The 18128-nt window shown below is 42.0% G+C and overlaps 1 protein-coding gene across 1 annotated transcript in view; it reads right to left on the minus strand.

The window, feature by feature from the left end:
* The window catches only part of LOC140185813 (G protein-coupled receptor kinase 5-like), a 331545-nt gene that overhangs the window by 222835 nt on the left and 90582 nt on the right, over nucleotides 1-18128 (minus strand). Inside the window, exon 2 of the mRNA XM_072239529.1 lies at nucleotides 7712-7807. Coding sequence (XP_072095630.1) covers nucleotides 7712-7807 — 96 coding nt within the window. The remainder of the gene's footprint in view (nucleotides 1-7711; nucleotides 7808-18128) is intronic.

Consider the following 18128-nt stretch of genomic DNA (forward strand, 5'->3'; position numbering starts at 1 on the left):
TGGTCACTGTAAATTGTCCTGTGATTAGGTTAGGATTAAATCAGGCTTGGTGTGGCTTGTCAGGCTGAAAGGGGCTATTCTGCACTATATGTCAGTAAGTAAAATGTCTGAAAGTTTTTGTTAAATAATCAAAAATCGCAATTTTTTCTTAAACAATACTAAGAGAAAAATGCTCCAAACCAAACCAAGTATAAACATTGAAACATTTAAGCCATTTATCATTGTAACAATGCAAGAAATACAATAATGCATTTCAGAATTGCATGCGTATTATTTAAGCTGTTCTAAAGCATATGTTAAACGCATCCTGACTTTATTTTTAATTGAACTTTATGTACTGAATAGGAGCTACAGAAACAAATTTCCATTTATTCAGCACAAAGTCAGCTCTCAAATATTTCATTCTGTGCGAATCATGCAATTGTTAATGGATAAAAACAAAGATTACAGAGTTGGGAAAACAAACTAAATGTTCACGATGGAATGCTTTCCAATTCCACATCTGAGTTTGCACAGTGCAGGTGTCTGACAGATAATTTGAAAGATTTAGGTTAAATTCAATACTCTTTTGGCATTCTAGCTAATTTAACTTTGTTCTTAACCTCACTGATCAGGGTCTTGCATGGCGTGGTGGAGATACTGTACGTCTCTACCAAAGGAGGTGTAAAGTGCTCCTTCCCTCTGCTAGCCTGCAGGTCACCCTTGGGTAAGGTGTAGCCCCAGCTTAATTCCCCGATCAGGGTCATGTGAAACCATGGGAGCAGGTGGTGGATGGTCGTATGAGCAGCTGGTACATATCACAAGTTCTGGTTATGTGACCGCTGATGCCAGCAGACAAACTCTGAAACGTATTGATAATGGCTGAGGGTCACCCATCTGGTAAAGACACTGCCCAGAAGGCAATGGCAAACCATTTCTGTAGAAAAATTGGCCAAGAACAATCATGATCACCATGATCGCCCACGTCATATGACACGGCACATAATGATGATGATGACGACGATCAGGGTCTAATCAGCCTGCCATTACGTTAATCATTCAATACAATATGCATCCTCACGTTATTATCTACAGGCTATTTTATAAGGTTTTAATATTATTATGACAATGCCAGCAACCTCTGGCCAGGTCTAATTGCCTTTCAGGAGGTGGTGCTGTGTCATTCTCCTGAACTGCTGCAGTTCCTGTGGTGAAACACAGTGGAGGTTTGGAATAGCACTTCAAAGGGAAGCTCGAAATCAATTAAATATCTGTGGGTCTAGAGACACATATTGCACTGGCTAAAAACAGCATAATTTCTTCCTGCCAAGATATTTATGCAACACATGGACTATAATCCAGTGGTTTCACAGTCACCAATAGTAATAATGGGCTGTGATTCCCAGATTTATTTCATAAACTAGAATTCAATTCCCCAGATGCTGTGGTGGGATTTGAACTCAACTCTCTATATCTTTAGTTCAAGCCTCTGGACTTTTCCTCCCTTCTCTGGGGTTATAATTCCAAAGAATGAGCCCCAAAAATTGCTTTATATCAAATAAACACTGCAGTTGTTCATTGACAATGATTGAAATAGCAAACCACAAAGTAAAGAGCAGTACATGTGCTGGGTCTTGTTACACTTCTGCTGCATAGGCCCAATGTCTCTGTCTCACCACTTGCTGTATAGCCCAGTGGCACTGTTACACTTCTGCTGTATAGGCCCAGTGGTTCAGTACACTGCCTGCTGTATAGGCCCATTGTATTGTTACACTGTCTGCTGTATAGGCCCAGTGGCACTGTTACACTTCTGCTGTATAGGCCCAGTGGTTCAGTACACTGCCTGTTGTATAGGCCCAGTGGCTCTGTCACACTGTTGCTGTATAGGCCCAGTGGTTCAGTGCACCACCTGCTGTATAGGCCCAGTGGTTCAGTACACTGCCTGCTGTATAGGCCCAGTGGGTCTGTCACACTGTTGCTGTATAGGCCCAGTGGTTCAGTGCACCACCTGCTGTATAGGCCCAGTGGCTCTGTTACACTGCCTGCTGTAAAGGCCTAGTGGCATTTAGCCAGTGACACTCGAGACAAGTGAGTCTATTTTCACAGAGACAATAAAATAGAGGGAGGGGGCAGAGGGGGAGAGAAAGACAGGGTGATAGAGAGGTTTGAGGGGAGAGGGGACTAGGGGTGAAGTGAGGGGGAGAGAGGGGGAGAGAGGGGTGGGAGATAGAGGTGGGAGAGAGGGGGGAGGGGGAGTGAGGGGGAGAGGGTGAGAGGGGGAGAGTGGGGAGGGGAGGGGTAGGACTAGGGGAAGGGGAGAAGAGAGAGGGAGGGGGAGAGAGAGGGAAAGGGAGATAGCAAGGTAGTGTTAATAGGTTCATTCACTCTTCAGAAGTATGAGGGCAGAGGGGAAGAAGTCATTGAGTGTGTGTCTTTAAGCTCCTGTATTATCTCCTTGATAGCAGTCATAAGAAGAGGGCATGTCCAGGATGGCGATGGCATTAACGATGGATAACAGCTTTTGAAGGTGTCCTCGATGGTGAGGAGATTAGTGCTCTTGTTGGAGTTGCCTGTGTCTACAAATTCTACAGGTTTTTTCAGTCCAGTGCATTGGAGTATGTGTGTGCACATATGTATGTGAGAGAGAGTGAAGGTGAGAGGAATTGAGAGTATGAGGAAGAGAATTGTACCGTGGAGGCGCGTGTGAGAGAAGGAGAAAGAGAGGGAACAAAGGGACTGGAGTGTGGCAGAGTGGAGGAGGAAGAGGGAGACGTGCAGAGGGAAAAGGAGGTATGCACAATGAGAAACAGATAGAAGAGGGAGAAGAAATAGCAACGTACTGAGAGTGGCCAAAGCATACTCCATGTTCCACATTGTTATATTAGCAGCTTGATTAAAAGTGAGGAAAATTTGTACAATATATAAAATCAATAATAAAGGACCTTAGTTTCAATGAACATCCGAACAACTCAAATATATTGACATTGAAATCATGGAAATACTATGGGGAAGAACAACCTAGTCAAAGTATAGGACGGCTAATAAACCAACAGTTGACCTTTCGGGCCGGGATACTTCTTCAATCCCAAAGAAAAGTCTCGACCTGAAACGTTCATTCCCATGGATGCTGCCTGAGCTGCTGAGTTCTTCCAGGATTTTGTGTGTATTGAATAGGATGGCGAATGCACTTATTCCTGGACGGCAAAGTCTCCATGGGGTTGGTATCACCTTTGAGACTGATCCAGTGTGGTGTCTTCATGACTGTCTTTGTGATCACTTGGTAGGATCAACACTTCAGTTTATTCTACCTTGGAACCGATGCAGACAGCACACAAGTCAGTGGCCATGTTATTTGGTACCTCCTGTATCTCCTGTGCATTCAGAGATGCCCTTTTGCACACCACTGTTGTAATGCAATGGTTTTGTGAGTTACTGTCACCTTCCTGTCAGCTTGAACCAGTCTGGCCATTCTCTTCTGATCTCTCTCATTAACAAGGTGTTCTCACCCACAAAACTGCAGTTCACAGGAATTTTTTTTGTTTTTCATACCATTCTCTGTACACTCTAGACTGTCGTGTGTTAAAATCCCAGGAATTTGAAGAAGGAAAGGAGGCAGAATAAAGTAAATTATTCTGCCAGTTAGCCTGACTTCAGTAGTTGGAAAGATGTCACCTGTAAGGAGCCTCTGTATGTCCTCCTCGTGGAACATGTGGGTTTTCTCTGGGTGCTCTGGTTTCCTCCCACAGTCCAAAGAGGTACCGGGCGGGTTAATTATCCTTGCAAATTGTCCCATGATTAGGTTAGGATTCATTCGGGGTTGTCAGCTCCTCATACTCCTCCACCATTCATTAAGATCATAGCTGAATGATTATCTCAACACTCTCCCTTGTACTTATCCCATATCCTTTGATTTCTATCTGACTTTCCACCTTCACTTGCCTCCTGTTGAAGGTCAAGTTACGGATTGCATTTTAATGAATTAAAATCCCCCTTTGATAGAATCTGTCCCTTCTAAAGTTGACACAAACACTCAGTGCCTTCTTTGTTAGAGAGACCCGTACACCCACTCATTAATGCAAATATCCAATCAGCTCATCATTGGAAACAACTCAATGCATAGAAACATGCCGATATGATCAAGAGGTTCAGTTGTTGTTCAGACCAAACTTCATTTACAGGGAAGAATTGTGATCTAAGTGACTTTGACTGTGGAATGATTGCTGACGCCAGATGGGGTGGTTTGAGGATCTCAGACACTGTTGAACCCCATTGGAGCATATTACATAGGGGCAGAATTAGGCCACTCTGTCCATTGAGTCTGCTCTTCCATCCATCATGGCTGATTTATTATCCCTCTCAATCCCTTTCTCTTGACTTCTCCCTGTAACTTTGACACCCTGACTAACCAATAACCATTAACCTCCACTTTAAATATACTTTAATTAATGACTTGGTCTCCACAATTGTCGGTGGCGATGAATTCTACAGATTCACACCGTCTGGCTAAAGAAATTTCTTCTGTTCTAAGTGTATGTCTGTGTGCTCTGGACTCACCCAAAAGGAAACATTGTCTCCACATCCACTCAATCCAGGTCTTTCAATATTTAATAGGTTTCTGTGAGACTTCCCTCGTTCTTCTAAACTCAAGTGAGTACTGGCCCAGAGCCATCAAATGCTCCTCATATGTTGACGCTGTCATTCCCAGAATCATTCTTGTGAACTTCCTCTAGACCCTGTCCAATGCCAGCACATCTTTTTTCTTAGATAAGGGGCCCAAAACTGCTCACAATACTCCAAGTGCAGTCTGACCCATGCCTTATAAGCCTCAGCCTTATATCCTTGCCTTATATTCTGGTCCTTTCAAATTGAATGCTAACATTGCATTTGACTTCCTTACCACTGACTTAGCCTGAAAATTAACCTTTCTGTAATCCTGCACCAGAACTCCCAAGACAGCTTTGCACCTCTGATTTTTTAAAAAAATTTTCTCCCATTTAGAACATGCCTATGCCTTTATTCCTTCTTCTAAAGTGCATGACCATAAACGTGTTGATTGGTCAGGGCATGAAGGGACATGCAGAAAAGGCCCGAGATTGGTGCTGAAAGGAAAATTGGATCAGCCATGATGAAATGGCGGAGCAGACTCAATGGGCCAAATGGCCTAATTCTGCTCCTATACCTTATGGTCTTGTGACATCAGGATTGAACTCCAAAGTCCAATGCCCCAAGCTGTAATAGTGAAGCACTAACCAGTATACTGCTGTGACACCTGTTCTCAAGGAGGCAGCACACAATATCCAGTCACCCCAAATGCCCACTCCATCAAACTGCGCCTGCCCTGACCCTAGCAGAGCCTAGTAGTCCCATCTCAGGCTGATCAGCCACCACAAAGCCTACTGAGTCGCAGTGGAACGTGGTTATATTCAATCCCCATGTCCTGCTCAAGCAGGGGAAACAATATTGAGATAGATAGGTTCACTTTGTGCGTAAGAACCAGAGCCACTTGATGTCAGTTCACAAAACAAATAATGGCCTTTCACGTTGCAGCAACTTATTGCAGATGATTGCCGCTACTGGCAACCCCACGGGGTGTTATCCTGTACAACGCGCCCTCTGATCAATCCAATAATAATGTTCCAAAAAGTTGAGAAAATGCACTCGATCCTTTATTAGCAAGTAGCAAAACGTACAATCTGAACTGAAACTAATGATATTAAACGTACTTAGGCAAAGTTAAGCAGTGAACAGAAGATATGACACCCAATGGTTCCTGGCTCTAAACTGCCTAGAACCAAGCATGAATATTTAACTAAACGCTTCACTTTTACCAAGTCCCCATCCACATGACCAGCTACCACAATAGACAAAATAAACACAGATAGAGAAGACACGAATGGCTCCCACATTCCAGCCCCTAATTATTATATTGAGATGGGTTCATTTGTGTGTAAGGACCAGAGCCATTTGATGTAAATTCACGGGACATAAAAATTGCCTTTCTTTTTCTTTATTTTAAGAAAATAAACTCATAAGAAAATAAAACATTGCGATTACAGGCCATTAGGGTTCCCTTTTTACAGGTGCCCTTCTGTTGGTTTTATCCATGAGTTGAAAAATACACTAAAATCACTCAGTAGAGCAACCACACCTCCGCAAGGACATAAGGCTGAGAGAAAGGGACAATTATTAAATGTGAAGAGAGAGAAACTAGTCCTGCCTAATTTAGGAATAAATTATTTTTAGTAGTTTTGCACAGCACTGTAGTAATTTTATGTATTGCACTGTACTGCTGCCGCAAAATAAAACTAATTTCATGATGATAAATCTGATTCTGATATGGGTCTCTATTTTGGACATGAGAGTGGGAAAGGGGGCAGGGAGAGGGGAGGGAGCAGGAAGCACCAGAGAGACGTTCTGTAATGATCAATAAACTATTGTTTGGAATCAAATGGCAGTGCCTGGTGTCTCAGGGCTGGGGGTGTCTACACCCACACCCCCACCACCGCCCCGGCACTCCTTCTCTGTCACCTATCCTACACCCATCCCGTTTCACTTCGCCTTCACCATTACCAACATCCAGATTTACAAACTCGCTCTCCGCTCCACATTGACAAGTACAGTACGGTGCAAAACTCTTAGGCAACCGAGCTATTTATATCTGCCTTCAACTGTTGCACAGTACTGTATTATACATCATTCTTTTGAAATTAATAATATTATGGCAGGTGCTGTCATTAAATTGTGCATCTTTTAAACTGACGATGCCCTGTACATTGCATGTTGTGAATCAGATAAAAACAGGCTGTGTATAGCAATGCACACAAAATGCTGGAGGAACTCAGCAGGTCAGGCAGCATCTATGGAGATGATCAAACAGTCAACGTTTCAGGCCATGACCCTTCGTTAGGACCAGAAAGGAAGTGGGGAGACACCAGAATAAAAGGGTGGGGGGGGAGGAGGACTAGCTAAAAAGTGATAGATAAAGCCAGTTGGGTGGGAAAGGTAAAGGGCTGGAGAGGAAAGAGTCTGATAGGAGAGAAGAGTGGATCATAGAGGAAGAGGAAAGAGGAGGGACACTGGAGGGATGTGATAGGCAGGTGAGAAGAGGCACGTGGCCAGTGCGGGGAATGGAATAAGAGGGAACGGGGTGGGGAAAAAAATTACCAAAAGAAGACATCGATATTCATGCCATCAGAATGGAGGCTATCTAGGCAGAACATGACGTAATGCTCTCCCTGAGGGTGGCCTCATCATGGCAAAGGAGGAGACCATGGACCAACATGTCAGAACGGGAATGGGGAATGGGAATTTAAATGGCTGGCCACCGGAAAATTCCACTTTTGTTCAATGGTGCGGAGGTGCTCAACAAAGCCATCCCCCCAATTTACATCAGGACTCACCAGTGCAGAGCAGGCCGCATCGGGTGCATCAGGCAACCCGAACAGACCCGCAGGTGAAGAACTGTTTGGGGCCTTGAATGGAGGTAAGGGAGGAGGTATGTATATGATTGATTGATTCCAGTGGGTGAAATGAAACAACGAAGCACAAGAATATTAAAGAAGTTTATTTTAGATAAAGCAAAACAACAATGTGCAGTGCAACGCTCTTTCCACTCCTTGCCACTTGGAGAGAATCTGCTCTTGGTAGTACTTGGAAAAATTGCTTCTATAGCCAGTAGTGACCAAGACATGAAGCTTCTGAACGTATAAAATGAATGTGTCATTCAACTCACCTACATATTTTCTTTGCTCTTCACACTGAGTGATGTGAGGGAACCTCAATATTTCTTTCCACTTTTTACTTTTACCCTTGCGTTTTCCTCCACCTCCTGTACATAAACAAAAAGAGTTTGAGACAAAAACCTGGAAAATAGTAGTAACTTGAAATTATATTCTCATGTGAAGTTGGACTTCCTGCTTTTTTGTTTCTCCCTGGAAGTCAACACACCCAGTCTAAGAACGTAAGAAATAGAAGCCAAAGGCCCCTGCTGATCAGCCAGATCATTGCTCACCCTTTTACCTCAAATCCAGCATTTAGAGCTTCCCTCTAACCAAATACCTGTAGGAAATGACTTGTCAGTCATTCTTCCCTCTGCTGAGGCTAAACTGAGATCAGGAGATGCTTGCTGGAAAATCCCACAAACTCCTACTCCAGCTCTGCACCGTTACACTTTTGCAAATTACTCTGTTTCAGTGTATTAAAAGCTGCTTTCATGTCAAACTGCCCGATATTGAGTCAGCTCTTATTCAGTTTCACCTCATAGCCATTTCTTACCTTGGGGGAGTAACATTGAGATGCCTTCTAGTGAAGTCGCAACATTCGACTTGCCTACAAATAACATGGTCTATTGTATGCAAATCAAGCAATTTTTTAAGAAAGCGCACTGTTTTATTGTCTTTCTTTAATGGAATTTTAAAGCTTGTTTTTAATTAATACTGTAATCTCACAGTAACGCGTATCTGTAAGAAGAGGATACAATTAATCTCACAGCTAGCTTCCCCATCACCTATTCAGTCCCCATAGCTACTTAATCACAAAAAGAGAAAATTTGTGAATGCTGGAAATCCGAGCAACACGTGCAAAGTGCTGGAGGAACTCAGCAGGCCAGGCAGCATCGGCAGGGTTTTGGCCCAAAAAGTTGACTGTGCTCTTTTCCACAGATGCTGCCTGGCCTGCTGAGTTCCTCCAGTATTTTGTGTGTGTCCCACAGTTATTTATTTATTGAGGTACAATGCGAAATAGGCCCTTTGAATCCTTCGAGACACGCCGCCCAGCAATTCCCGATTTAATCCTCGACAAAACACGAGACAATTTACAATTGGCCAATTAACCTACAACCGATATGTCTTTGGACGTTGAGAGGAGGCTGGAGCATCAGGAGGAAACCCACGTGGTCATGAGGAAAACGTAGAAACTCCTCAAAGAGAGCAACAGGAATTGAACCCAGTTCGCCGGTAGTGTAAAGCGTTGTGCTAACCACCACGCTACCGTGCCGTGGATTAAAGAATTTAACTTCCCACACAGCTCAGAGCTTCTCCAGTCAAAGATTAGGAGCATTTCACCTTCAGTGTGAAAGCTACAGAGTTAACTGATGTTAGCTGTGAGGGTTCCGGCTCACTAGGCAGTGATCCATGCTGCAATGGTGTGAATGAAAGCCAGGTCCCGACAGGATGCGAGTGTCAAATAAAATCATATGCCAGATGAGGACTCAATACAAGTTTTTCAAAAGACAGCACATGAAAAAATAGTGCTGCTAAATCCCCAATTTAGAACATGTGACTTTGCAAATTTGATTCTTAAAGGGACAAACCAAATTTACAACCAACTGCTTGCAGCTTCAGAAGTTCAGGAACTAAAGTTCACAGCTGTTGTTACCTTTCCACAAAACAAAATAATTTTCCTTTTAGAATGGATAGCAACTGAGGATTTGACACCATATCATGAGGTTATTCGCTACAGAAACAATTACTTTCCTCACCAAGTTCATGTTGATTATCCCGTCTCCTCACAATGCTCTCAGCATTCCCCCAGTCTGACCATTCATCCATACACTAAAGTACAAAGTTCAAAGTAAAACTTATCGTCAGAGTACATATATATAGTAACTTTAAATTAAATTCTCATGTGAAATTGAGCCTCTTGCTTTTTTGTTTCTCCCTGCAAGTCAACACACCCAATCTAAGAACATAAGAAATAGAAGCCAAAGGCCCCTGTTGATATCAGCCAGATCATTGTTCATCCTCTTACCTCAAATCCAGCATTTAGAGCTTCGCTATAAGCTAAGCTATAAGAATAGTAACCGTAAACTGTAAACGTCAGGAACTATAAGCTATAAACAAATTGTGCAAACCAGAGGCAATTTATAGAGGCCAATTAACTTACCAACCTATAATCTTGATCACAAGTTTCTCTAAGTAAAGACTATTTTCTAAATGGGGAGAAAATCCAAGAATCTGAGTTGCAAATGGACTTGGGAGTCCTTGTGCAGAGCACCCTATAGGTTAACTTGCAGGTTGAGTCGGTGGTGAGGAAGGCAAGTGCCATGTTAGCATTTATTTTAAGGGGTCTAGAATACAAGAGCAGGGATGTGATGCTGAGGCACTGGTGAGGCCTCACCTTGAGTATTGCGAACACTTTTGGGCTCCTCATCTAAGAAAAGATGTGCTGGCATTGGAGAGGGTCCAGAGGAGGTTCACAAGGATGATTCTGGGAATGAAAGGGTCATCATACAAGGAAAGTTTGATAGCTCTGGGTCTGTACTTGCTGGGATTTAGAAGGATGAGGGGGGATTGCACTGAAACCCTTTGAACATTGAAAGGCCTGGACAGAGTAGATGTGAAAAGGATGTTTCTCATGGTGGGAAGTCTAGGATAACAGGGCACAACCTCAGGATAGAGGGGCATCCATTTAAAACAGAGATGTGGAGAAATTTCTTTAGTCAGAGGGTGGGAACTTACAGAATTTATTACCATAGACAGCTGTGGAGGCCTGGTCGTTGGGTGTCATCAAAGGTTATGGGGAGAAGGCAGGGGAGTGGAGCTGAGGTGGGAAAAAAGGATCAGCCATGATTAAATGATGGAACAGACTCAATGCACCAAATGGCCTAATTCTGCTCTTATGTCTTATGGGCTAAAGACCATGCTCTACTGGAACAGCAAGGAGCTATCTGGCACAAGTTTTCCAGGAACTGATCACCGTACTTATAGAACATTGTAAAGGCAGACAAAAGTCACATGGTCACAGGGAGAATGTGAAACTCTGCACAGAGGACAGGGGATAGGGCAGAACCTGGGTTACTAGATCGGTGAGGAAGCATCTCCTTCCACATGCTCTGCCACTACACTATCCTTAGATTCTCAGCAGGACCGAGTTACCAAAGTTCAGTATGGTTACCTGAGCTCTTTTTCAAATTATATTTTTCATTTAATCCCTACTTAAGCTTAAATAAATTCACTGGAGATGTTGGAACTCTGCAGGTCACTCACGTATGGATTCTCATTCAGTTCATTTCCATTCATTTAGGAAACATGCAGAGTTTGACACTTCATTTAATTTGCGGGTAACCTGGCAATACATTCAGTCATCATTGTTGAATGATTCACTATCCAGATACTCAAACTCAACATTATTTTTTTTTCTAATATGCATTTCTAAATACATGTACAATACTGTGCAAAATTCTTATATATATATATAAATAGCTAATGCTAAGACTTTTGCATGTACTGTAGTAATTTTATGTATTGTGCTGCCACAAAAAACCAACAAATTTCATTATATATGTGAGTGATGATAAACCTGATTCTGATATGTCCTGACAAAGGGTCTCGGCCCGAAACGTCGACTGTACCTCTTCCTAGAGATGCTGCCTGGCCTGCTGCGTTCACCAGCAACTGTGATGTGTGTTGCTTGAATTTCCAGCATCTGCAGATTTCCTCGTGTTTACTGATTGTGATATGGGTGTCTATTGTGGACTGAGAGTGGGAAGGGGGCAGGGAGAGGGAAATCATGGTTGGGAAATGGGAAAGGGAGAGAGGAGGGAGCAGGAAGCCCCAGGGAGACATTCTGTAATGATTAGTAAACCAATTATTTGGAATCAGATGACCTTGCCTGGTGTCTCAGGGGCTGGGTGTTCCTGCACCTCTGCCACCCCCTCCCCACCGGCTGTTCCTGGCACTCCTCCTCTGCCACCTGTCCCACACCCTTTCTGCTGTGCTTCACCCTTGCCATCCTCAACATCCTTTGCTCCCACCAGATTTACAAACTCACTTGCCACTCCATGTTGACAAATACAGTACTGTGCAAATGTCTTAGACATTGTGAGGGTAAACACATTCTCTCAGCCTCCCCTGGGCCCGGCATATAAGTGCAATTACTAAAAACCATAGCAGTGGTTTTACTTCATCAGGAGTTTGTGAAAGTTTGGCATGACATCTCAAACTTTGACAAACTCTATAGATGTGTGGTGGAGAGTGTGTTGACTGGCTGCATCATAGACAGGTATGGAAACACCAATATCCCTGAATGGAAAAAGCTACAAAAAGTAGTGGATACTGCCCAGTCCATCGCGGGTTAAGACCCTCCCTACCACTGAGCACATCTACATGAAGTGTTGTCGCAGGAAAGCAGCATCCGACATCAAGGACCCCCACCAGCCAGGTCATGCTCTCCTGTTACTGTTGCCATCAGGAAGAATGCATAAGAGCCTCAGGACTTCCACCACCAGGTTGGGCCAAAGGGGATAACTTCACTCAACTTCACTTGCCTCATCATTGAAATGTTCCCACAACCAATGGAATCACTTTCAAGGACTCTACATCTCATGTTCTCAATATTTATTGTTTATTTATTTTTTATTATTGTTTCTTCCTTTTGTATTTGCTCAGTTTGTTGTCTTTTGCACATTGGTTGAACACCCAAGTTGATGTGGTCTTCCATTGATTCTATTATGGTTGTTATTTTAATATGGATTTGTTGAGTATGCCCATAAAAAATGAATCTCAGGGTTGTATATGGTGACATATATGTACTTTGATAATAAATTTACTTTGAACTTTGAAGAACCTAAACCTTTTAGGCAGTGTTGATGAGCCACAATGAGCATACTCTCCCAGCCCAACACGTCCTCAACGTCAAGCTCTGATCACTCAAAGATAACCCCACTAGCTAGACACAAACAACCAATGCCAAGCACCTCTGCTCTACTTGCAGTTCACTGGCAGCAGTTTACAAAAGTGTTGAGAAAACATCTTAAGAACTTCCTCAAAGTCTTTTTGAAGAACTGTAACATTTTTACTTGACTTATTGGAACCTCTGCCCTGGAGCAGAAACATCTCCAAATGCCGAGTTTTCCCAGTCTGTTATAGCAGCACATGGAGGCCATGATGTAACAATGGAAAAAGCTTAGAACATCGCAAACCATTCACCTATTCACCCCATCAAGTACCACTTGCCCCATCTGTGCAAGGTCCATAACTAAACTATCTGAGAACTGAAGAATCCTGAGGGACTGAGGAAGACGAAGAACATGATAACAGGATGCTTTTGCGTGCAACTTATTAAGCTTCAGTGGATGTATTTTCTGCTGGAAAGCTTCTGACAAATTTGTTTATGCAATTTTTAGCTATTACTTATACTTTCCAGTGAGTGTTGCCCAAAATAATTGCAGGACTATCTTTTGCACAATTTTCTTGAAGAACTTTTGAGAAAACAGATAATTAACTGCACAATCATCACAGATTTGCAGAAGAATCTATCTGAACAAATGCAGGCTGCTAAATAAGCTACCCACAAACCACATCCACTCTCTGTACAAGAGAAACTAAATCTTAGTTGAACCAATTTCCTGTCAAATTCAGATACCTTGTAATTCAGAATATTCTTGCTGTTACGTGGCTCAAAGTCACCTTGATAAACTAACAGCTTGTTTTCTCAATATGTGCTTAAATTGACAGGAAATAAATAGCTTAACAGTTGAAAGATCTCTAGTCTTTAGAAAAACAAAAGACAGGAAAACACAAATATTTGAATAAGGTTGAAATAAAAATACCATTTCAAAAAATATATAAAGAAATGACACAACATGGAATTAAAATTGTAATTTTTCACCAAATGGCAACTTTTCTGAGCATCTATAATCATTCGCAAACCAAAATATATAACTTGTGATTCTAAATGTACGTAAGTGTTAGGAAACAGATTTTATAAATCACCATGTGAATTGATACTGTTTGACGATGGCACATCTCATGGGTCTGTGGAAAGTTAATAACAGAGTCACTGTTTTTCAACCAGAATAAGGTAAAATGACCAATACCATCTGCTGCGGCTTCAGTTGAAAGTTTCTTCTAATACCAGAAGCTACCCCACCCCAAGACAGCAACGGAAACAATTGTCAATTTTAATTTCAGAAGAGAGCATGAGCAAAACACTAAATTGATAACTGCCAATTACAAGTAATCTACTCACAGTTCACTCATTGTCACTCATTTCCTGTAGCTGGCACTTTCGTGTATTGGGCTCTCACGCTACACGTTAAACCACAATGTGAACACTAAGTGAGAAGTAGCAGTGTGAAATTGATAAATCATAATTTATCATCTGAGAAGTCAGCTATTTAATGCTTTATTTTTCGGCTTTAAGCAATTGAAAATTCACTTTCTTCATAAACTTTCGGGGCTGCACGGTAGTGTAGTGGTTAGCACAACGTTTTACAGTCCCGGTGACCTGGGTTCAATTCCCGCCACTGCCTGTAAGGAGTTCGTACGTTCACCTCATGACTGCATGGGTTTCCTCTGAGTGCTCTGGTTTCTTCCCACAGTTCAAAAACGGTAATAGGTTCATTGGTCATTGTTAGTTGTTCTGTGATAAAGCTAGGGTTAAATTGGGGGATTATTGGCTGGTGTGGCTCAAAGGGCCGGAAAGGCCTATTCTGTGCTGTATCTCAATCAATAAGTAAATAAATAGGGGGATGTACAGATAAATAAATAAATAAGAATATAATAATGACCTTGTACATTGCCTAGTTTGACAAAGTCAAAGTTGAGATTATTGCCAGTTCCACATCTGTGCAAGGGAAAACGTATTTGCAGCAGCATCACAGGCACACAGCACCAGATATGCTGCATCCACAAGAAACCATTAGTTATATACGTTTTTTAAAGAAAGAAGACAATTAGAACAAGAACATTCATTTTAGTGGAAAGTGATCAAAGTGCTTGATAGGGATTTGCTGGCTGGTTTAAGAAGCAATTGACTGTCCTTGGACCTGGTGGTGTGGCTTGTCAGGCTTCTGCTCCTCCTGCCCACTGGTGATCGGGAAAAAATGTTGCTTGCATTTTAATTTTAATTTTACACGACAATACCCAGAAAACGTCACTGTCCTACGACATCTACTCCACTATTATGTATCTTCAGGATAAATAACTCCATTTAGATATCACTATTGTCTTCATGTTTTGAAATATAAGATGGAATGGGAAAAAAGTTCAATGTAAGTTTATTATAAGTATATATATGTCATCATATATAACCCTGAGATTCATTTTCTTGCTGGCATACTCAATAAGTGTATAGAATAATAACCATAGCAGAATCAATGAAAGATCACTCAACTAGGGTATTCAACCAGAGTGCAAAAGACAACAAACTGTGCAAATATAGAAGAAGAAATATTTAAATAAATGATACTGGGAACATGAGATGAAGAGTCCTTGAAAGTGAGTCCATAGGTTGTGGGAACATTTCAGTGATGGGGCAAATGATGCTGAGTGAAGTTATCCCCTTTGGTTCAAGAGCCTGATGGTTGAGGGGTGATAACTGTTCCTGAACCTGGTGGTGTGAGTCCTGAGGCTCCTGTACCTTCTTCCTGATGGCAGCAGTGAGAAGAGAGCATGGCCTGGGTGGTGGGGGTCCCTGATGGTGGATGCTGCTTTCCTGTGACAACACTCCATGGAGGTTGGGAGGGCTTTACCCATGATGGACTAGTCCATATCCACTAACTTTTGTAGGATATTCCACAAAAAATATCAAGAACATGAGATGAAGAGTCCTTGAAAATGAGTCCATTGGATGGACAAGTGAAGTGGAGTTAAGTTACCCCCTTTGGTTCAGGAGCCAGATGGTTGAGGGGTAGTACAAGATTTTTAACAGTCATATGTCGAAGTAATTAAGATAACTGAGGTAAAGAATTTTATCATCTAACCAAAAAGACAGCCAGTTCTAAACCAAATGAAGCATCATTACTTTATTTTCAAAAACGACCTGTAATACGGAAAGCATATCTTATACTGCATGAAAAGGCTTCACATGAGGAGAAAGTCTATAATTGATTCAGACACAACAAAGTTTAAAATCCAGAAGGAACTAATTTTCCCTAGTACATATCTGCTCGAGGAATTCAAAACAAATCCCAAAATCTACTTTCTCCAGTGACGCAAATTGTTAGCAAATTTTCCCTTTATAGATTCATTGTCTTAAATGCTCCCTGTGGCAAAACAGTCCATGGGATTGCAACTGTCTTGCTCTTTCCAATACTCTTCCAGATAAACAAACTGCTAATCCTTTTCCATTCCCAATTTAAACGGGCAACATCTTGACACTGATTTTACAAGTAGATACGTAGTTATTTTCCTATTCATCCTGTCAATGTGTTTGTAATTTTTAAGGAAAATTTATGTGGCAGATGATCTGTTGGATAGTGAATAGGAAGGAGAATTTATCCATTTATCAGCTGTACGTGATTCCAATAAAGATGGCACTGATGAGACACAGTGACATTTTACTGGTAGCAAACAAAACTGCTAACTATTCTATTATTTACACTTTTTCTGGACTACGATCACTGCAATCCACAGCCTGTAATTTCCTTTTGAGTGTTGGACTTTTGAACCATCTGTACAACCTGGCATTTTTTGCAGCATCCTAAAGGATTCAGCGAACTGGACTCTCAGGAATGCAGAGCGTACTTGGGGCCAGATTGGAGTGGCGGGGCCCAGACCCAAGAGGGAAAAATGAAATGTATGGTCAACTAAAGTGCCAAGCCAGATTGAAAAGAGCATGGTGCCGAGGCCAAGGAGAAAGTAAGAACTGATGAGGTTTACTCACCTTAGCACGGAACTGACTCTGCAGCTGTGGCCTGCAGCCATCAGCTCTCTCCTCAGCGCTGAACTGGCTCCGTGGCTGTGGCCTGCAGCCATCAGGCTCCTGGACCAGTTCCAATACTGGACTGGCCCTATGGCTGTGGACTCACTTTCGGGGTACTCTGCAGTTCATGTTCTGAGTATTATTGTTTGCACAACTTTGCTTTTTTATTTCTTTGCGCATTAGGTCTTTGTTGTGTGGGGTTGTTTAATGAGTTCTATTGGGTTCTTTTGTTTTGTGGCCGCCTGCAAGAAGATGAATCTCAAGGCTGTATGATAGTATACAACCTTGTTTTTTTCAGTCATATAGTTTTTTTATATTCTGTGTTTTTAGCCTGATCGCTCTTGTTTTTTTTTTGTGCGGGGAAGGGGGGTTGATGGTCGATGTGCTTGTCCCGTTTTAGATCACTTTTTTGTGTGGGGAGGAGGAATTTGGGGTTGATAAGCACTCTGCCATTCTTTACTCTCTTTGTTTTGTGGCTATCTGGAAAAGAAGAATTTCAGAGTTGTATACTTTGATAATAAATGAACCTTTAGTATACATACTTTGATAATAAATGTACTTTGAACTTTGAACCAGAAGTTTGAAACACTCTGAAGGTCAATGTGAATTTACTTGACAGTCTGCTCTGTTGCTAGACTCACTGTTGTGACCACAGCTGAAGCAATGACTTACACTTTGCCAAGGAAACTAGTGTACAGACATCAACCTCATACACTTGAAAAGGGCCACAAACCTGAGAAAAAACAGTTTTACATTTAATGTTTTTTTAATTTTTAAATTGTTTTGCTAAAATAATTTCTGATGATTTTTAAATGATTTATATACATTTAATTATTTTTGAGAATGTCTCGAGTGTCTCTATCTGATACCTGCTTAGACAGTGGGATAGAGATAGTGCGAGAAATAGAGAACGAGAGAGAGGGGACTGAGGGGGAAAGAGGGGGGTGGTGGGTGTAGGGAGGATGACACAGAGAGGGAGAGAGGGAGGAGAAAGAGAAAGTGAGTGAGAGATTGAGAAATGCCAAGAATGCATGTGGGTGAGAGTGTGTGAGAAAATGATCAAGAGAGATAAAGGAGAAAGGAAAGAAGAGAAAAACAAACAAAGAAAATTCACCTGGCCTTCCACATCCATCAGGTACAGGTTGTGATGCTAGGGACTACAGCTTCAATCAGCAGGCTGCCTCCTTTTAACCTTGCAAACCCCAGTATCTACTCACTGCCACTATTTCAGATATCTGGTATCATTCAGGTTCATCTACACCACATCCTGTTCACCAGTTTAAACCTTTGCACCGTGCCTAAAACTACCCCTGCTGCCTTATGGCCTATCACTGCCGTATGTGGTTTTAGTTCTTTGCTCCTGCTTCCTTTGCCTCAGTTTATATAACACAAAGTGGCATTGATTCCAGCTAATGAAGCTTCACTGTTTGTTGCCACCACATTGCAGCCCTGGGGGATAAAAAATAAAGGAGACCTTGTAAATGGCAGGAGTGTACATTCATTAT

The sequence above is a fragment of the Mobula birostris genome, chromosome 21, assembly GCF_030028105.1.
Source record: "Mobula birostris isolate sMobBir1 chromosome 21, sMobBir1.hap1, whole genome shotgun sequence".
NCBI classification, from domain to species: domain Eukaryota; kingdom Metazoa; phylum Chordata; class Chondrichthyes; order Myliobatiformes; family Myliobatidae; genus Mobula; species Mobula birostris.